Raw genomic sequence first — 13,932 nt, forward strand, 5'->3', positions numbered from 1 at the left:
GATGACCCTAGCGAAAAGGAACGATCCATGAGACTGAGATTGGACAGCAAGATAACACTACACCTACTCCCAAAGAAATCTCTCTTTCTCAACCTACCTCCGATTGATCCGTGCATGGCTCCTGAATAAATGCAGGACAATCAAATAGTTTTAGAGCCAAAGCATCATGGATCAGGTCATGGCCAACGCCCGTTACGACTAGTGACTCTTGCACCCAATGGCTTGGCCCAGACCGAGCCCACCCAGAAGATAAGTGGGCTTACCAAAATTAGGTCCTATTTAGTTTCCAAAAAAATTTGCACAGTATCTGTCACATTAAATTTTTGGACACATGCATGAAGCATTAAATGCAATTGAAAAAAATAATTAATTAACAGTCTAACTGATTAGCACGAGATGGATCTTTTAAATCTAATTAATTTATAATTTGATATTATTTGTCAAGTAACAATGAAATGGGCTACAATATCAAAATCAAAACTTTTTCACCAACTAAACACACTCTTAGATAGGGTACACACACATTTATAGCACATCTTTGACAAGTCTAACTAGTTCGTTGCTTCTTTTCTAAGGAAAGAATAAACATTCTTTCAAGAAAAAAGAAGAGACATGGAAGAAAAGAATAAATCAAGTGGTGCTACTCTTCATTGCCAAACTTCCGTATTGTGCAAGCACGCATAATCCTTTTCTCGTACTAGTACCATATATACACCTGATTATGGACTGCTCGATCCGACAAACCTAACCAGATCAATGTGTGGGCTGGGGTCGGGCTCGGGCCAGGCTGAAAAATCTGACCCGATGGTCAGATCGGGTGGAGTTCGGGCTGAAGAAAATCTACCGGGTTTTTTTACCAGACCCGATATATGATCAATTGAGCGGTCTATAAGAATTTAAATTCGCAGCACTCGAATGACAAGCTAGTATAAGAATTTTGCTGTACCATATGATTAAGTACGTTGGATTGGTTTCACAAGTACAGTATCTGCTTCTGCACATGGTCCCAACTATCTCATACGCATACTCTGTAGACGTGCACTGCTCATTGGGAGGTTCCAGTGTAAATGGCCACAAAAAGCACAAGTGGTGTCTTGCTGTCCTAGTTGCAGACATTTTATCTCTAAGTCAACTGATTTCTTTTTCTCCACTGGCAACTACATCTTTTTTGCCATAGAGAAAATGCCACAAGCTACTTTGCAAGACCAAGTGCATCCATACCACTGCAGGTTTTCCCTTTTTCTGAAAACAAGCGGATGCAACTCACCGAGAAACTGGATGATAGAATTTTGCCATTATATCACGCAGAAAATTAAAAAGAAACAAAAGGAAGAACAATTATCTTAGAGCTAGCTAGGCTGAATAATATCCTTGTTCAGTGGCGGAGGACAACCAAAAATTTAGGTGTGGTGGTGTATTTTTAAACTACATTCATATATTGTACGGAAATAAAAGTTCACAACAAGACCATCATTTAGAAGTACCTTAAATGAAGAAAAACATGTAAATTACATATCAAATCAACAACAGGACCAAAATAAGCTGTTAAACAAAGAGAAAACATAAATTAGTAGTGAAACATTAGAGTTAAAATATTAAATGTAATACGAGATATACAATTAGAGTTTAGAGTTATACCGATAAATTTATTAGTTGCGTTCAGTCCGGTTGCGTTTATGATGCTTCGGCAATTTCATATTCCTATCTTTCTTCGCTTGAAATGCCTTTTTGATAGATTGAAGATCTTTGGGTAAAGTAGCTCTTCATATCTGCAAACAAAAGATTGCATTGAAGTAAATCAAGCTCTTCACAGCAATCAAGAAATTGATTGATTGATTGAATAAAGATTGCAATTTGCAAATAAGAATATCTTTTTAGTACCTCTTCCATAGCCGACTGCTTTCCTTTTTCCCTTTCTGTTTATGCTGCTGCCGCTGCCGGAGTCCATTGGGACTAGGGAGTTGGGAGCAACGAGGGCGAGGGCCAAGGGGGCAGGCGCAGGGCCGCCGGGCGCAGGCCGGCCAGTGGCCGCCGAGCCGCCGAGGGGCGAGTCCGCGAGTGGGCAGCGAGCGGCAGCGCGACTCGGGCGCTTGGCGAGAGAACGAGCGGAGGGGCCACGGTGCTGCTCGGCCGCGCGGGGGCGAGTGGACGATGGGCGCGCGACGGCTAGGGCTTCGGGGATTGGGGTCGAGCGGAGCTGCGGAGGGAGCGCCGGGAGCGCCGGGTGGAGCGCTGGAGGAGCCAAGGAGGCCGACGCCCTGCAGTTTCCTTGCTCTTTGCTTGTTGGGCTGGGCTGAAATGCAGGGGTACTAAAAATTTCTTTGGGCTTTAGGTATGGCGTGGGCCATAGTGGGCCATAACAGACCCTCCGCCCCTGTCCTTGTTTGGAAAAAGAAAAAGGAGGACTTTGCCCTCGTTTAGATGCACCCCGTAAATTTTTTGAAAGAGAATCTTTTTATATTCGAAGTATTAAATATAGACTGATCACAAAATTAATTGCAGATTTCGTCCATAAATCGCGAGACGAATCTAATGAGGCTAATTAATCCGTCATTAGCATATATTTACTGTAGCAATTTAATGTCTAATCATAGTATAATTAGACTCATTAGATTCATCTCATAAATTACAAGCAAACTATGCAATTAGTTTTATTATTTCGTCTAGATTTAATACTTCATGCATGTAATATTTCTATTCGACGTGATAGTTTTGAAATTTTAAATTTTACATCTAAACGAGGGGTTGGTATACAATTCTGTCAGTGCATAATGCATTGGCTGTGCATCACTTAGGCCGTGTTTAGTTCCCAAAAATTTTCACCCAAAAATTTTCACCTCCCCTTTAAACACATGTATGAAACACTAAATGTAATTAAATAATAAAACTAATTACGCAGTTTGGATGTACACGACGAGACGAATCTTTTGAGCCTAATTAGGGCATCATTAGACATAAGTGCTACAGTAACCCACATGTGCTAATGATGCGGTCAAAGGCCTCAAAAGATTCGTCTTGCGGTTTCCAAGTGAGTTCTGAAATTAGTTTTTTAATTAGTGTTCGAAAAACCCTCCCGATATCTGGTCAAACGCTGATGTGACACCTAAAAAAATTTTGTTTTTGAGAACTAAACGCCCCCTTACAAGCATGCCTATGCCTACTTGCAAACCAGACCAATCCCATCTTAGCAGTACTGCCAGTCAGTCTGCCCCTAAAATTGGCAGAACCGTACGACCGCGTCCTTTCAACCATTATTCCAAAGTTCCACGTTCTTGCACTACCGGAAGATTCAAGTACTGGTAGGTGTAGGTTATATCGTGTCCTTGTGCCCACTAGGATTATTGTTGATGATGCCAGCAATTAAGTCCTTGCTCTTGGGCTCTAGGCTCTCTGTATAAAACGGCCAAGAGTTAAAGAGTGTCTGGACAAGCATTTCCTAGTAGAGCTTTGAACAGAGTCGCTTTCGTCACCGGGCAGTCACCTGTCACCGTGGGGGTTCCGAATCCAGACTAGCAAACAACGACGATCCCAAGGGTGAGGACTGACGAGTACTAGTGGATTGCGCGCGCGTTGCGCGCGCATAATTCCTTTGTAATCTTACTGGTAATTATTATGGTAGTAGTAGATGTTTAGTATGTAAATTTTATAAGATCTGATAGGAAATTGGATAAAGAAAGGTCAGAGTTAAAGTTTTATAAAGGAAGGTGGATGCGATTATACCTTGAAACGTTCATGTTGACCCTTTTGAAAGAGTGACCTAACTTTCCCCTGCATTGGAACCCTTTTAAATTTAGTTGTCACAATAAGCATGGAGAAATAATATGATAATATACAGATATTACAATTTACAATAACTCAAGTAACAGAAGAGCATTAACATGCTTGTTAGAGGTAATCTAAGAGAGGGGAAAGATAAAAACTGTTTAGAAAGCCAAGCAAACATATAGTTCAGCTGAAATATCAGATCTGAGAATATTAATAGAAGGTTTCTTAGTTTTCCTTTTGAATTAGGAATTGCAACTTTGTCGAACTGTGTGTACCTGGTTGCTGATTTCGAATTGTGAGCGAAGATGCTAGCTTCTCAGTGTTGCATGCCGAGTTCACACTGGAGGAGAGGAGTTCTTGAGGAGGTAAAAGCTATAGCCTGCAAAGCCGACTGCTCATAAGCCACAGCAAAAGAGGTAGTAACAGTACTAAAAAAAATAACGATGGCGAGGTATAACAAGCTCTAGTTGAGGTAATGCCAATTCAACTCCGCACAATATATCGCCGTCAGATCCAATCTCGGTTATCAGAGAGGTATATGGCAGGCAGTAATGTCTAGACAAGATAGCAAGAAAAATCTATGGAGCTCCCACCGGACGGAATCATATTGTATACACGCAGGCAGCGATCTAAGATAGTTACTGGACAAATAAAAACACACGTGTACCAAGAAAATCATCAATTTATTGTACCAATAATATGCAATATAGTATTTAAGAGGACATATAGCTCTATAAATATTTTTTTAGCTCGATGTAAGGACAGCATTGTCAAAATCATAATTCTGAAATTAACAACTATTAAGCATTTAGAGTGATGTACCTAAATATTTAAACTGGAGCCAAGTCACAAACGAGATAAGAATACTTCAGCAGCTGGAACCTACCAGAAATTCATAGAAAAAAAACTAATTAGTAACCACCAAGTATTGAGGGACAAAACTAAATAGATGGCACAGAAACAGTTATAATAGATGGCACAGAAACAGTTATATTACCCGTAATAATTGTTTAGCCATGAAAATATAGTAATATAAAAGTCATCACTACATATACAATCTTATCCACAAGAAGCATTTAGAGTGATGTACCTGATTAATTATAGTAGATCCAAATCACAAAGGAGATGAGAATACTTTAGCAGGTGGAACCTACCAGAATTTCAGGTAAAAACTAATTAGTAACCACCAAGTATTGAGGAACAAAATTGATAGTTAACACAGATACAGTTATATCATCCATATTAATTGTGTAGTCATAAAAATGTGGTAATATAAAAGGCATCACTACATATACAATCTTATCCACAAGACCACCTGGCATTTATAAGCCTAATCAGGTTAACCTCGTCAATCCAGTCAATAAAAAGGCATAGTTTTTATTCTTTTATAACAAATCATACCAAAAGTACAGAAAAAGTAACCATTAAAAAATCTAGTCCTTTTTTTTAAAATAAGCATGCTATTTCAATAAGTGAAGCATAACAAAGTAAGTTTTTCCAGATATCTGAACTACGTCGAATTGAAAAATATGCAAAAGTTAAATATGTAGTCTTCTTTGGATGTAGTCTTCCCTTTACTATAATTCGTGTCATTAATATGTATTTCTGTTACTGTTGCTTTTTTTATTCCTTGGTGCTTACAACAATTTATCTGGAACATCATCCCTATTGCTCTAAACGATTTTTATATTTTATCACAACTCTTTCTGGGATTTTATTAGATGTAGTATGGTCCGCCACCAAATTTCAGATTTTTTTAAATAAATTGGGTATTATTAAAAGTATAAAACTATTAATTAATTAAGAAAAAATATTTTAAAGCATAAAAGCATTACCATTTTATTTCATATTTGCGTATGATCACAGCATGTATCCATGTGTACTCATATATATATAACTTCTTCTCTCCTGCAATATAAAAATATTATTTACCACACGTGAAATGGTAATGAAGACATGAAGTGAAGGCCATACTAGATTAGTGAATGACGCGCGCCACCGCGCGCGTTCCTGTTTGGCCTGTATAAATGTGGTTTTATTTTGTGTAGCACAATAGGATTTAGTTGATAGTGAATAGTAAAAGTTCTTTCGTAAGCAAAAGAGAAAGTGAGATATGCGCTCATCTTGCAGACTTTGTATCCATGTGTTTTTTTTCCTATAGAACTGTTTGATATATATTGCTGGGCAGATTCTGTTTCATCCAATGGTCTTATAATTTCTAGAATACGCATGCACACTGGAAAAGTATTTGGGCCAGCGGAAGCATCTGGCAAGAGTAGCGGTTTTATTACAATTTAAATAATCTTCATTTTAAGCAGCTCAGGAACTGCTGGGGACAAAGAGGGTTGATGAGCTAAACAGCTAGAGTGTGTAGGTGGAGTTGACCATGTCAGATAGCAGAATTTGTTAGCTTGAATTTGATAGCCAGATATCTGAACTACGTCGAATCGAAAAATATGCAAAAGTTAAATCGCGGGGCACAACTCATAGATTTAAAATGTAGATCTAACTGCTTTGGTATTTTTTTTTGTTTCAGGTAACTCACCTTGGTACAGATGAGATTCAACCGAAGTGTGTTGACAAAGCTCCAAACCAGCGCTGGAATGCATAGCACTGGAAACATTAGTGAATGTATACAAACTAAACATACAAAGCTTTAGTTTAGAAGAGGAACAAACCAGTAAACCCGAGAACAAGAATGTCTGCGCTCCGCCGCCGCCACCTGTGTGCGCGGGCCTGCGTGCCGCCGCCCCTGTTGCCTGCCCTGGCTCCTTGTCTTGCGGGGAGTGGAGCAGGGTGGCGGTGAGCATAAAGCGTCCGCCAACCGCCGACTGCTTGAGGGAGTCGAGTTGCGAGGCGCATTGGGCTCAATGGCGTCAAGAAACCCCATCTGCGGACACCGATGTTGGGGGCCTCGAGCGTGGTGACGGCGGCGTAGATCTAGGCACTCAAACCCAAGCGCCGCTGGATGCGGCGATGGCTGCGCAGTGAGCTGGTACCGGAGTTGGCCGCCGCCGAGGACTCCGCGTTGCCGCCGTAGTCGGGCCGGGCCAACGGCCTCGATCTCACGCCAGTGCTGAATGAGTGATGGCGACCGAAGCTCGGCCATGGAGCTGCAGACCAAGACAGGAGTAGAAGGTGGGAGAGAGTAAAAGAGGCCGTCTGCAATTTCTCCCCTAGCAGCAGGAAGTTTCTTGGCAGCTGCCTTTTATTAACTTCCGTGGTTTTGAAACAATAGTATAGTATGAAGAGGACGCGGAGCAAAAGGAAGAGAGAAGGGAAGAGAAGTTTCGTGGAAAGGCATGCTGTGTGAAACGAGAGACCAGAAACGAGACTCGGCGGGCAGGCGCTGTGATGTGAAAAGACGAGGCGTTGGTGGGCGTCCGCTGCAGTGTGAAAGCAAGAAAATCGAGGCGGCAGCCGCTGTGCGGTGAAAAAGCTGCGCGGACGCTGGGAACCGATCTTCACCGTCAGATAGAAATCGTAGGGGCGGTAAGTTTTTTTACTGACGTGGATACGCTCAAAGTCCACGGAGCCGAGGGGGAATAATATATAGAAATGTCTAAGGTTAGTCATGCATTTTTTTTTGTGCTTGACTGTATATATGCTAACAGTTTTCAGGCCTAAGTACTATAGTTATTACCATGTCACTGATCCTTCTTGATCTGCCGGCCGTCGGCAATTGGCCATGTACCTGCAGAAGACGGTGATCAGAGCTGATCTCGTCGGCAGCAGCTGCAAGATGGCCATCCTGTCGACCGTCGCCAAACTAGAAGGTACTGTACTCTGAAAGAAACAGTGACCTTTGCGAAGGGTCCGCTTGCCAGTCACCAGGACTAACTGCTCGTGCATGCGGCCATTTCCCGTGTTCCCCGACGGCCTTCTCCAGGGATCAAGTCCATGGACATCGACTCCGAGACACCAGTAGAAAACAAGCCAAAGGTTCACTCTAAAAGTACCGATATGAAAATGAACCGCATACCAGTACTTTTAGGGTTGATGGAATCTATGTATGAGCCTTAGGTACCGGTTGGTAACACCAACCGGTACATAAAGCTCACCATAGGTACCGGGTGGTAACTTTTACATTAGCACCGGGTGGTACCATCAACCAGTACCTATGGATAAGCCTTAGGTACTGGTTGGTGTTACCAACTGAGGAACGAGAGTACTCTATCCTGCCTGTGATGAGTGAATTGTCAACCATGCGGTGTGATCGTGCGCTTGGTCTTTTGATTGCAGGTACACGGGCGTCAAGTGTCGACGGGGAGCTGCCGTGGAAGTGCTGTGGCCGATGGACCGTGCGGTGGACGGCGGTGAAGGGCAGCCGGGACCGGAGCTCGGACCGGGTGGCAGCGGTGGCGTCCACTCCTGGATCGAGGGCGCAAGCGGCGACGGAAGGCGGGTTTCTTGGTTTGCGCCACAAAACCAAGGAGGCGGACGGCGGTTGAAGACGCCAAGTCGTGGAGGCACGAGCGTCGGTCTCGGGACTGACGGAGGCGACGGGCGTCGACGGCGTCTAGGGCCTCGCTGCGGGCGAGGAGGTGACGGGCGTCGGGCGGCGTCTAGGGCCGTCAGAAGGCCGAGGCGGGAACGACGTCTAGGGCCACGGCATGGAGGCGGGAATCTTCCCGCGCGTGATGTTTTGGCGGTTTTCTAAAAACCGGCCACCTACCCGGGTTTCGCGGACCCTTCAAAACCGCGGACCTGATCTTCATCAAGATGGCGGCATCGCGGAGAAGACTTTATTTCGAAGAAAGAACCTCGGCCGTCGGATCAGATCGTGTACAGGGGGTGCTGCAGGCCAACCGGTCTGACCGGTCCCTGGCACCTGTCTGACCGGTCTAATCAACCGGTCTGACCGGTCCCGCGGGTATAAATACCCCTTCACTTGTGTTAGGTTAAGGGTGTTGGCTTTTGTATTTCGTCCGTGAGTTGTTCTATCTCCCAGGCCGCCGCCCCTGTGTCTCTCTCCCCCGTCCTTCTCTTTAGAGTAGGATTTGATTATGGATTTGTGAGACTTTGTATTGGATTCGATTGGGAAAGGAGGTCCCATCCTCCTTGTGCCATCTGGGCTTTTGAATCAATCCAATCCCGTCGTTTTTGTGCCCTTTTGTGATGGATTTTGGTTTCATTTTTGGTGCACACGATTGCGATGATTCTGCGAGCTCTTTATTGTGATTCTCGTGCTTCTAATCCTGTCCCAAACCCTCTGGAATCACGAGCTCTTTTGAATTGGATTTCTTGAGTTCTTGAGAAAACCCCAATCCTTCTTGATCTCCCCTCGAATTCTCAAGATTTGTTGATCTTTAGGACGAGATCTCTTAGAGATATGTTCACTGGGTAGGGGCGAAGCTATCCCCCAAGTTTCATCAATTTTCGTGGTCGTTTGGTTGAGATTCATCATTTGAATCCAAGTTTTCGGGAGTTTTCTGGGTGCCACCGGTCAGACCGGTAGGCAAGACTGGTCAGACCGGTGCGCTAGTTTTTGAACAGCCACGACCGGTCAGACCGGTCCAGTACACCGGTCAGACCGGTCCTGTCAGATCAGCTCTGCGATTTCTCTCGATTCGCTTCCGATTTGCTTCGTGGTTACGCTCGTACGTTCGAGGCCTTTTGTGTTGGTTTAGCTTTTCAATAGCTACTCCAAACTTTGGTCAGAACGCTTGAGAGCTTGGGTGATTTTGGGACATAGGCCGACGATTCGAATTTCGAAGAAATTTTGATCGGCTCCCATTCACCCCCCCTCTGGTCGCCGGCTTCGGTCCCTCACCAACCGGTACCTCAAGAGCCTTAGGTACCGGTTGGTGTTCTCATTCAAGGGTTACTTCAAAAGGAAAATATCTCTCTTCCCATTACAAGTGATGTGTAGGTGAGATGGTAAGAAAGGTGCATGTGACGCAAGAAGTCACAAATTCGAATCCCAGCCACCACCGCATGCATATTTTTGACAAAAATGAATGCCATTGGTACCGGTTGTGTTATCCGGTGCTAAAGCCAAAAGCCTTTGGTCTCGGTTGCGAGGTACCGGTTGGAAAAACCGGTACATAAGGCCCTATTCAACCGGTGCGTAAGAGCCTTTTTCCAGTAGTGAGAACTGCACGCTGACGGTGGTCGGGGCGGTGGACCCGGTGGCCATCGTCCTGGAGCTCAAGAAGGCGTGCCTGGTGGCGGCGATCGTCAGCGTCGAGGACGACAAGCCGAAGGACCCCGAGCCGGAGCCCGTGGAGCCGCCGAAGGTAGACGACGACGAAGATCCCTGCCGCTGCCGAGATGAGGAATGCTGCGTGCAGGCCTGCCAGAAGGGGTGCGTGCCTGGTTTATGCTACTGCTGCTACTACACAGCATTCAGGCCCGCGCCGTATGGCTATGGATGGCACTGGTAGTGACCACGACCAGGTCACCAGGCATGGTAGATGATACCATGAGATCAGGCAGGTCGGAGGCGAATGCACCATCCGGTATCCAACTATATCTGCAGCTCTTCGTGTCTTCGTGTCTGACAAGGAAAAAGAAACATTACTGTTTTTTTACACCAAAAGAAACATTACTTGGCTTTCAGACAGATTCCAGTATGTCTGTGTATGTGTGATTTGATTGTACACCAGTTTTCATTTCTTCTTTCGTTGTACGGAATACCTTTTTTTCTAAGAATGTTGTATGGAATACTTATGTTTTGAGTTACGTACGCCAGCTCCTACGGCCCGTACCATGCATCCACTTCTTGTAGCTCGCCCTGCAAATGGGCTGGAATCCACGCTGCACTCACACCAGCCCATATGCAGCATACACTAATTAATATATCCACCCCAAACCTGTTCATCAACATATAGATCCAAATTGCACCAAACTTTGACTTCCTTTCACCCCGCACCGATCCAAACCAATGTTTTATCCATGGTTCCACCCATTAAAAAACCATTTCTAAAACCATGGGTTACTTCTGTCCACGACGACTGTCGTAGCTATCTCCCCCACCATCCAGAGTAGCAATAGCCCTTGGCGAATAGCAAACGGGTTGAGGAATGAGAGAGGTGGCCAAATCCGGTGAAGTGGTGGTTTCTTTGCGAGATCCCTGCACATCCCTCGATGAGTGATGACCAGCAACTGCAAGAAGGGAAAGGAAGGGAAGTAGGGTGTCGGACCTACTATGAAGGACCAGGATTTGGGTAACCTTTGCTGCGGCTTGCACCGGTCGCCGGATTCGAGCGGGGGGCAGGGGTGTTGGCTCTAGGCCTCCTTGAGAGATTCTCCTCCCGTAGTGCAGTGGACAGCAGTGGTGGGGCTCTTCGCCGTGGCAGATCTAGGCGAGCGAGGAGAGGAAGCTCAGGGGGAGGCGGAGGCATGGCGGCAGCAGAAGGGAGGCGGAGGCAGAGTCGGAGGTGCGGCGGCGTCGGAAGGACGGAAGGGAGGCGACGGGGTTAGCTTGACTGCCTGCTAGGCTGCTATGAGCCCATGTGAGAGAACCCGGACACAGCCCACGGTTGCAACTCGTTGGAGATCAAATGGTTACAACCCCAGCCCACACCGAACCAAACCGCTATGCAGCTACAGCCCAAATCAAATCGATTCGTTAACATTATAGCCCATTAGCACCCAGCCTAAATAAGCCCAAAGTGAAATCCAAACTATTAAAACTGTTAGCATCCAAACCATTTGCAGGGCGACTTGTAGCCCGGCCCGGCCCACACGATGTGGCAACAGGCTTTTAACGTACTCACTCTAACGAACAAACAAACAAACGAAATTAATTATTGCACACTAACAACAGAAAATGGCAGCACAAGTTCTTTACTTCACTCTTCCATCCCCCAGATTCTCACTTATACTTGAAACTTCTCAGCTTATTTATGCGAGGTCGAAAGGAGAAAAGTCACATGCATGAGCTTGCTCAAAATGGTCTCCCAGACTCACAAATGAAATACGCTTGAATGGCTACTGCAGCTTTCCCCTGCCTGTCAGGAATGTCATCTAAAATTCCCATGCTTTCCAGTATATATTAGATCAAGAACAAGATTATCTACATAGACCAATTCTGTCTTCTCATCCGGGCCTCCAAACCCTCACAGTTAGGGGGTGGTAAAGGACTTTAATTTTTTGCCTAGATAATCTAAGGGCCGGTTTCTAATCTTATACAATTTTGACTTAAAAATATTAAGAGCTAAGTTTGATTGTGAAGAGAACATTAAGATTATAGCCCATTACCATCTTTACTGACACCTGCTGATGGCTTCTGACACCAATTAGCTTTCCAAATCTCTTCAGCGCCTTGAAGGGAACCTGCAGCTATCCAGGTATCAAGTCTTGGTTGCTGACATTTTCTCAGTCAACTATTGCAATCCCCACCATGTGCACTACTAACTATTGCGTTTTTTTTTTCATCATCATTTTTAGAGGAACTGTCCCGGCATCCTTTTCTGAAGACAATGGATATGCCATCGACAAACCCTCTGTGAAGTCGGCACTCTTTTGTCGAAAATAAAGAAATGAAGAGGTCTCCTAGAGCTAGGCAGGAGGCGCTCGATTAGAAAACGAAGACTTGGTTTACCAATTCAGTCCACATGCATAGTCTTGCAATTTGCATGCCAACAGCTTGATGCCGATTGGCAGAACTGACCCAATCCCTGCATACCATCAACGCAATGCGAGTACGCGACCAACTACGGCAAGACAGTACTACCACGTCCTTTCAGCCAGTTCCACGTTGTATCGCCAGTTCGCCACAAACCTCTTTGTTGGCAGCTGTACACGAACTACAACTACTCACAAGTCACAAGTCACAAGCATTTCCTTTTCTTCGGGTAGCTTTTGATTTTTTTTTTGAAAAGGGAAATTTTATTGATTTCAAGCACAATACATCAAGGTGATACATCGTCTTGAAATTTTTCCGACCTCTGCCTAAACGACACACAGCCTAAAAAGAGTTTGATAAAGATTCTTCCACACTAATGACTGTCAATCCGAAGACTAGACCGCCACCCATGTGCCCGGGCAAAAAAATCCTTGGCCACCTGTGCCAAGAAATGAGAGGCCGCTACAAGCTTGTCCTGCAAAGTATACTTCTGAAGGATAGCCCATGTACGGAGCCAGTGCGTAGTTGAGTAGATAACCTGCAAAAAGGAAGATTTTTTGTTATCGAACACCACCGCATTTCTGCATAGCCAAACAGACCAACACAAGGCTGTCGCGCCCAGAAGTACTAGTGGCTTATATTCTTTAGAAATTCCATTGAGCCAACTCCCACACATACTAGGCATATTATGAGGTTTTGGTATGCCCCAGGCCGCATAGACCGAAGCCCATACCATTCTCGCGAATCGGCAGTCAAAAAACAGATGTTGTATTGTTTCATTCTCATGACAGAAACAGCACTGTTGGTTCCCCTGCCAATTCCGTTTTGCAAGATTATCCTTTGTAAGAATGACGCCTCGTCTAAGATACCAGAGGAATATCTTTATCTTGAGTGGGGCTTTTAATTTCCATATTCTCTTATTTAGATTAGGAGTGTTCTGATTGATTAAACCCAAATAATGTGACTTTACCGAAAAAAACACCTGTCTGGTCTAGGTTCCATTTAAATTCATCCCTTTCTTGGCTAAGAACTATAGTTGATAGACGTGAGACAAGATTATTCCACATCACCAACTTATTGCCAATTAGATCTCTTCTCCAGACAATCAGAGCTCTTTTTTTATCTTGGTCACCCAGAGCTTTCGGCATGCATTGTCTAGTAAAGGTCAGTAGTATTTTTGGATTGCACATATACAAATTTTTTTTGTTTGGTCTCTGCGGAGAAGGAATAGTACTTGGTTAAGTAAACTAGGAAATGCATACCCTTGCATGAACTTCTTGTTTATTTCCTCTATGGCACTTGCGGAAGTCAGTGATCCGAGTCCGACTGATCTCATCGGTAGGATACGCATGACCGCAGCGGTCACCAAGCTCCAAGGTACTAAGAGCGAACTCTGAATCGTTGTGAGCAACCGACTGATTTGACAATATATGCCTAATGATAATAGATCGGCCTAGGGATGGCAGTGGGTATTCGAAATCCGATTACCCGATGGGTTTTACCCGATAAGAAAGCGGGTATGGAATAAATTTTCTACTCGTGGGTACGTTAATGGGCAAAATTCCTTACCCATCAGGTATGGCGGGTACGGGTAC

The 13,932-nt window shown here is 44.7% G+C and overlaps 1 protein-coding gene and 1 long non-coding RNA gene across 3 annotated transcripts; one reads left to right on the plus strand and one right to left on the minus strand.

Moving 5' to 3' along the window:
* Positions 1–3,550: 3,550 nt before the first annotated feature.
* Positions 3,551–6,956, minus strand: LOC120676578. 2 transcript variants are annotated; one of them, XR_005675894.1, is made up of 7 exons: positions 6,444–6,948; positions 6,311–6,363; positions 5,601–5,673; positions 4,856–4,915; positions 4,588–4,647; positions 4,041–4,144; positions 3,551–3,768 (listed from the first exon to the last, which is right to left on the minus strand). It is a non-coding gene; the product is annotated as an uncharacterized LOC120676578 (long non-coding RNA). The 2 variants fall into 2 exon arrangements; XR_005675893.1 differs by lacking the exon at positions 3,551–3,768 and having other exon boundaries at positions 3,819–4,144; positions 6,444–6,956.
* Positions 6,957–7,453: 497 nt separating this feature from the next.
* Positions 7,454–10,425, plus strand: LOC120674566 (heavy metal-associated isoprenylated plant protein 2-like). Its single transcript, XM_039955730.1, has 2 exons — positions 7,454–7,541; positions 9,841–10,425. Exons 1-2 carry the CDS (start codon positions 7,454–7,456, stop codon positions 10,149–10,151), a joined length of 399 nt encoding a protein of 132 aa, XP_039811664.1. The 3' UTR covers positions 10,152–10,425.
* Positions 10,426–13,932: the final 3,507 nt, after the last annotated feature.

This window comes from Panicum virgatum, chromosome 5N, assembly GCF_016808335.1.
Source record: "Panicum virgatum strain AP13 chromosome 5N, P.virgatum_v5, whole genome shotgun sequence".
NCBI classification, from domain to species: domain Eukaryota; kingdom Viridiplantae; phylum Streptophyta; class Magnoliopsida; order Poales; family Poaceae; genus Panicum; species Panicum virgatum.

Bases quoted from the DNA above. Each gene is read 5' to 3' on its own strand.
- LOC120674566 (XM_039955730.1), top strand. From the start codon at position 7,454: ATGTACCTGCAGAAGACGGTGATCAGAGCTGATCTCGTCGGCAGCAGC. The intron at 7,542-9,840 runs GTACTGTACTCT...CCGGTGCGTAAG, and splicing joins GACCGTCGCCAAACTAGAAG to AGCCTTTTTCCAGTAGTGAG.